Source organism: Tachyglossus aculeatus, chromosome X4 (assembly GCF_015852505.1).
Source record: "Tachyglossus aculeatus isolate mTacAcu1 chromosome X4, mTacAcu1.pri, whole genome shotgun sequence".
Taxonomy (NCBI): Eukaryota; Metazoa; Chordata; class Mammalia; order Monotremata; family Tachyglossidae; genus Tachyglossus; species Tachyglossus aculeatus.
In genome coordinates, this window is record NC_052098.1 from 11,900,042 (window position 1) to 11,906,041 (window position 6,000).

General features: G+C 46.0%; 1 protein-coding gene across 3 annotated transcripts in view; it reads left to right on the forward strand.

Annotated features, from left to right (window-relative positions):
- Positions 1–5,710, forward strand: part of CEMIP2 (cell migration inducing hyaluronidase 2) — a 91,799-nt gene extending 86,089 nt beyond the window's left edge. For 2 of the 3 annotated variants that reach the window (XM_038769658.1, XM_038769660.1), the window contains 3 exons: positions 1,929–2,083; positions 3,846–3,949; positions 4,384–5,710. In XM_038769658.1, the coding sequence (XP_038625586.1) occupies positions 1,929–2,083; positions 3,846–3,949; positions 4,384–4,580 (456 nt within the window). In that variant the 3' untranslated portion in view covers positions 4,581–5,710. Of the gene's footprint in view, positions 1–1,928; positions 2,084–3,845; positions 3,950–4,383 lie in introns of those variants that run through there. The other variant, XM_038769659.1, reaches the window with a different exon arrangement.
- Positions 5,711–6,000: the final 290 nt, after the last annotated feature.

The following is a 6,000-nucleotide window of genomic DNA, read 5'->3' on the forward strand; positions in this document are numbered from 1 at the left end:
CCTGTGTGTGAAGTTCAATCAAATAACTTGTTGACCTGCACGTGTTCTTTTGGGCGAGTTGATGGTATTGGAGTACTATTCCATATAGCCGACCTTCGTTATTTTTGAAGGTGGAAGTAGTGCTGGGGAGATCATAACCGTACGTGCAAGTGTGGCAGAAAAGATCAGTGCGTGGGACTAACAGTCCTTCCCTAGGCCCTTGCTGCACTAAAGGATTTGTCCTATACAGGCCTGTGCCGTTTTCAAGCTTGCCTCTTGGTATCCCAGACTTCCCAAAGCCTTGCTCAAGGAGAAGCAAGGTTGCTGCCTTCCAGACCGATCACTGCTGGATCACATTGTCTGAGACTGTGCTTCACCATGTCTTTCAATCATTTATTTTGCCCTCCCGGGTTGCACGTGACCCTTTTCAGTTCACTGAACAGCAGCTGCTTGTATATCTTGCTGCAGTCCCTTCTCCTCACGTGTCCCACCCAGCGGAACTATGTTCCAGTGAGCATTGCTTCGGTGCTGGTGAGCTGACTGCATTCCAGGACCTCATTGTTGGTAATCTTCTGCCGTTTGATGTTGCTTGTGGTTTGTAGGTGGCGCTGATAGAGATGCTCAAGGTATTGGTTGCATCTTCTAGTCATAGAGAAAGTTGGATACCACCACGGCCTTATTCGTGTAGAGGTTTCCTCCGGTTCTAAGATGGCACTGCTGGAAATACAGTAGTGCATTTTTTTCCAGCTCCTCTCCACTTGGGTGAGCATTGCCCAGTGGTTAAGAGGAGAAAAGGATATCTTAACCCAGCAGGACATTATTGCCACATTCTATCTTACAGTCTGCCATAAGGCATATTGGCCTTTTGACTCTTTATCCTTGCATCATTGGATAGTGTACTGCTTGGGTTACAGAATTTGGGGTCAGTATTATTCGACGTTGCCGATTAAAAAAAAAACCTTTGGTTGTGTATGGGGTTTCCCCTATATATGGTACACAACTTCAGTTCTCTTCAGACTTATTGTCTGTCCTTGACACTGTGTTGCACCTGCAAAGTGATAAATCATTTGGTTGCCTTCTTGAGTACGTACCTCACACAGTCACTTGCAGGTAGCATTTTCTGGACCATTATCTCAAAAGACTTTTGATGTTCACAGCCTGCTGAGCTGGAAGAGTTTTCTGGTGGCTTGGAAACATATCTTAACTCCAGCTTTCCGATCCCTCATTGGGCCCTCGAGCATGGCCGCATAGGGTAGATTGAAAAGAATCTCTGCTTCACTCTGATGGTGATGGAGTCACAATACCATCATGGAGTAATCTTGGTGAACTTCTTAGGGTGATTGGCCTGAAACTTTTACTCCTCAGAAGCAGTTGACTCTGTTCTCATGAGGGAAAAACATACAGGATGTTTTGCTAATGCTCTTTCTCCAGTCAGAGGAGAGGAGCCCCACGTGGAAGCAGAATCCATGTTACAACACCAAGGAGCCCTTAGGACATTCGGGCTCAGTAGAAGGCCAACGGGGTATAATTTGGACTCCTACTGCCCCCAGTTCTCGCTCTACCAAGCAGGGAGAGCAGGCGGTAACCAAGTCTGTGGGATAGCAGGGACCACATGCAGGGCCCGCTCCCTAGGGCACCGTTTGGGTGTGGGCCATGCAAGGGCCATCTGGGCACTGCCGCCGCCCTCAGGGTTGCAGCCGTGGCACCGTTCCCCTCCGTCAGCTCCATTGGAGTAGAGCGGGCGGTCGGTGGAAGCCGCTGCCGCCCGACCATCCATTCTTTACCCGTTTGAAATGGAGAGGGAGCTGGCTCTCCGTCCTGTGATTCCTGAGTGCACTGCCGCACCCTCCATAGCCTGAGATGGGCCAGTCGGACCCCGTGCCTTCTCTAGGCTTCCTAAGAGACACAGGAGACCGAGATAACGACTGGGGGCATTTTTGTACTTTCAGGTCAATGGCACTACCTTTCCTTTCAAAGATGTGGGTGTGTTCCTTCTCCTTGTGGACGCCTGTGGTGCCGTGGGCCGGGTGACTGAAAACCGATTCTTTCCTCTTGCCGATGTTAAACACTTGGAAGAGCATTTAAAAACGGCCATTCCTCCAAGGTATTTGACCGCTCCGGAAGCCATCCGAGGATGCTGAATGCTCAGGGCAGCAGCCAACGTACGGGCTGTTCCGGGATCTTTACTCGACCCACTGCTAAAGTCCCTGCTCAGGCCGTGCCACGTTTAGTGTGCCCTCCCCCGGCCCCCCTCTCCGTCCCCTCCCCCCCACCAATTGGCTGGTGCCCTGGGCAGTGAGCCCTCTTATCCACCCCTGGATCGGTCCTGTGGGGCTCTTAGGGCTCTTGTTCGTCAGTGCATTGCAGAAGAGCATTGGCTGCCTTCTTGCCAGAGTCTGTTTCATATTGAGGGCTGGAATACTGCTGTGGAAGCCTTTAGAAACAGAAGAGCAGGATTGAGCAGAGCAGAGCAAAACAGCTTGAAAAAATAAGCGGCTGTCTGTGTTGTCCAAGGCAGTGGCCAGATGGGTTTTTTTTTTTTTCTCCTAAGCAGCTAGGTCCAGGATAGACAGTTACCTTTCTGAGCTGGTTTGTGTGTGCAGCCCTGAACAACTTCCCCTTTTTGCCACTGTTGGGAATTGCACTGCCTTGCTTAAATCCGTGTCAATGAGAAAACAATAAGGAGAATAAAATCTTTAATTCTAAGTAGTCTATTGATTTGACACTGTCGGTTTTAAGTAGGCACCACAGACTAATCAATCGTCCTCTGTACCAACCCTAAGCAACTGACACCAATTATTTTGGGCCCAGTCTTCACATATGTTGCTAGCACTCCTCTCTGGATCTGGGCAGTTGTTCAAGGCACTTCTGAAGGGTTAATCTCCCTTCCTAGTTTTACCATGCTAGCTGAAGTCTTGAGCTAGCATAGGTATCCAGGCCATTTCGTCAGGGTTCAGAAACACTAAGCAAAGCGACGATTATACTAATCATGGAAGGGGAGTGAGGTGCACTGCGAACCCCTTCTCCCTCCACCCTCCTTCCCCCACTTTGGCACTACTATGAAGAGGCTCCTGTGCTGGGCTAGCACTGGGGCATTTCAACTTGGAAGAGCTGAAATTCTCTAAAGGAAACCACACCAGTTGGATGGTTTGGGCTGAGGCTCTTTGACAGTTTAAATATTTCTGCTCTGGGTTTAGCCTGTAAGCCAGATCCCCATACAGGGTGGCCCACGCTCCCCAAGTGTAGGGGCTCCTCCAGGCTGGGTTGTCAGCAGGGAGAGAGGTGATATAACGCCCGAAAAAGTGGTACAGTCGTTGTGCTTCCCTAGTGCTTCACATGCGGGGAGAATCTGCGTGTCTGCTGGGACCACTAATCCCGGCAACATATATGGACAACCATGTGAGCATGCCACCCCCCCAGCCCCACACACTCCTACCAATCCTCCCAAAGTGACACTGCATCCTACCGTATAGGGCAAGTGTGTTTGACTGGGGTCGGGATGAGTTTAACCCAGCAAAGGGGCTAGGGAAGGGCTTGGGTTTTTTTGTTTTTGTTTTGTTTTGTTTTTGACTTAGGGTTCTTACCAGAAATCCCTTCAGACTCTTCCTCAGGAATCCCTCAGTAACTTTTTGCTGCTGGGTTGCCTTCAATATAGCTAGCTACTGAGGTGAATCATGAGACTCCTTCCTGGAGTGGGGGGTAGAAAGGGATATGGAGGAGAAGATTAAGTGAGGTGGAGGAAGAGAGAAAGGAAGGGGAAATGGCTCTAGAGAGGGAGGAGGAATAATTGGGTTTGAAAAATGTATTTCCATGTAATAACCCTACTGTTGCGTGCATGTGTGTGTGTGTATGTGTGTTTTTAATAGGTCAATTGTTCTGCTGAGCACAAGAGGTGAAATAAAAAATCTGAATATTTCAGAAGCATTAATTCCTCTAGGATTAGCCAAACCAGCCCATCTCCAAAACAAAGGTTTGTATTGGCCATGTGTGCTTGGTTTCTACAGAGCAGAGGATTGGGTCATTTTCATGGTTTCATGGAAGAAAGTTTCCCTAGGCTGTTTTCCTGAGCTATAAGTCTCAATTGGGTGCCATTAAAGCATACTGTAATAAAGAGGACAATGGCAGACTTTAAATGGGAAGTTAAAGCACATGTGAAAGAACGTTTTAAGGGGTGTGGCTTGTTGTTTTGGGAAAGAAATGGGTGGCGAGTTCATTTGCCATCAAATGGGACTATTGCTTATATTGCTATTATATTATATATAATATATAATATATATATTATATATATAATATATTATATTATATTGACTATTGCTATCTCGATTTCTTCCTAGTCTGGCCCAAACCCTCTATCTGTCCTTATGCTGAAATTTCAAAGCTAATAACAGGAACATTTTGTTGCAGGGAGCATAGCATTCCTGGGATTCAGTGGAAACTTCAAACCATCTTGGTCTAAGTTGTTTACCAGTCCTGCTGGACAGGGCCTAGGCCTGCTTGAAAGGTATATACCATTACAACTGGAGGCGTATGGCTGTGATAGAGTCAACAGTATCCGAAGAAGGGACTTAGAACTTTTAAAGCAAGCTTCAAGAGCACATTAGAGACTAAGATGTAGCTTGAGTGCTGGAAAAAAAATGTGAACTAACTTATTTAATTTATGGCATTTTAAATGACACTGTTAACCCACGAAAATCATTTTCCTGTTAAGACTTATTTCTGTATCAAAATTGACAGCTTGAATGCCAGTTCGCGCACCTTGTAGTTGTACAAAATATTAAAGATTTTATACCTATTTGTAAAGCCGGGTTTTTGCAGAGATTTTCCCCTCACCCTGAAGTTTGTATTCACTGTAAACAGTTTTCTTGGTTTTATACCTTTTGTATTGTGGGGAAATGTGGGATGTCCCTAAGGGCTTGGGACTTGTTTGAGAGTAAATTTTAGATTGCACCTTGGATTACTTGAAATCTAGCATTGAATTGTATGTCTTGTAGCAATTTGAACAGGCCATTTGGCTGATTTCAATGACTCCTTTGCCCCTGATTTTAGGCAGCCCATTTCTGAGGATTTTATATGTAGCTGACTTTTTTTTAAATTCCCCTTAAGTGGCAGCTCAGGTGTGGCTCCTGCCCTTTTTCTGTAATGTGCTACTTTATTCAGTACACTGATCTGGGTCCTTTTTTTTAAAAAAAAAGTGTTTGGTTTTCAACAATAAAATGAATTGGGAAGCAGTGGCTTTGTAGGTAAAACTTATTTTAAACCTGGGAGCAACAGGTGAAATGTTATTCTAGTAACCAGGGTTTGAAGTTGGTTGGGACTATTCTGCAGCTTTAATTCTTAGACTGTTCTGACTGTATATTTGTATTTCAAGTGCAGTGCTAAGATGTATATTTACATGTGTTACTTATTTTAATAATCTGGCTGTTCCCCCCAACCTATAACTCTGTCTCTTTTTAATATGCACAAAAGGGGCCTGTTTGTTGGGTTACATTGGCTCTCATGGGCAGGTAAGAGGTACCCAAGGCAGGTGGCTGAATCTCGTTACCAAGGTTTTTGTACTTTATCAAATGAGCAAGAGGGGCTGGAGGGGAGGGCTATGAACACTCGTCATTTTGCTCGATCAAATCCAAAGGTGACTAGATTGTGCCTTTGAGTCGATAGGAAATTCAGCTCTGTGACTTAGAAAGTATGCTACCTCAGAGTGCTACCAATAAACCTTTCTGATTGTAATCTCCATGCTCGTGTGTGCTACCTTATTGGGATTCATCATGAGGGGAATAGAAAGCAACGGATGACTCAGAGTCCTTATTGGCTCAGTTGTTTCCACCCTTTCTCCCCCAGCAGATGTGCAAACGAGGAGTCAAGACTGACAGATTGAAGACTTTCCTCTTCTTTCCCCTTGCCCACCCTTGCTCAGCGAGGTGCTAACAAGGTAGAAATGGAAAGAGTGCTCATTAGCCTCCATCAACTAGTTAATGGAAAAGAGCCCTTCTTGTGATGGGCTCTAGTTCGGTTCCACTTGCC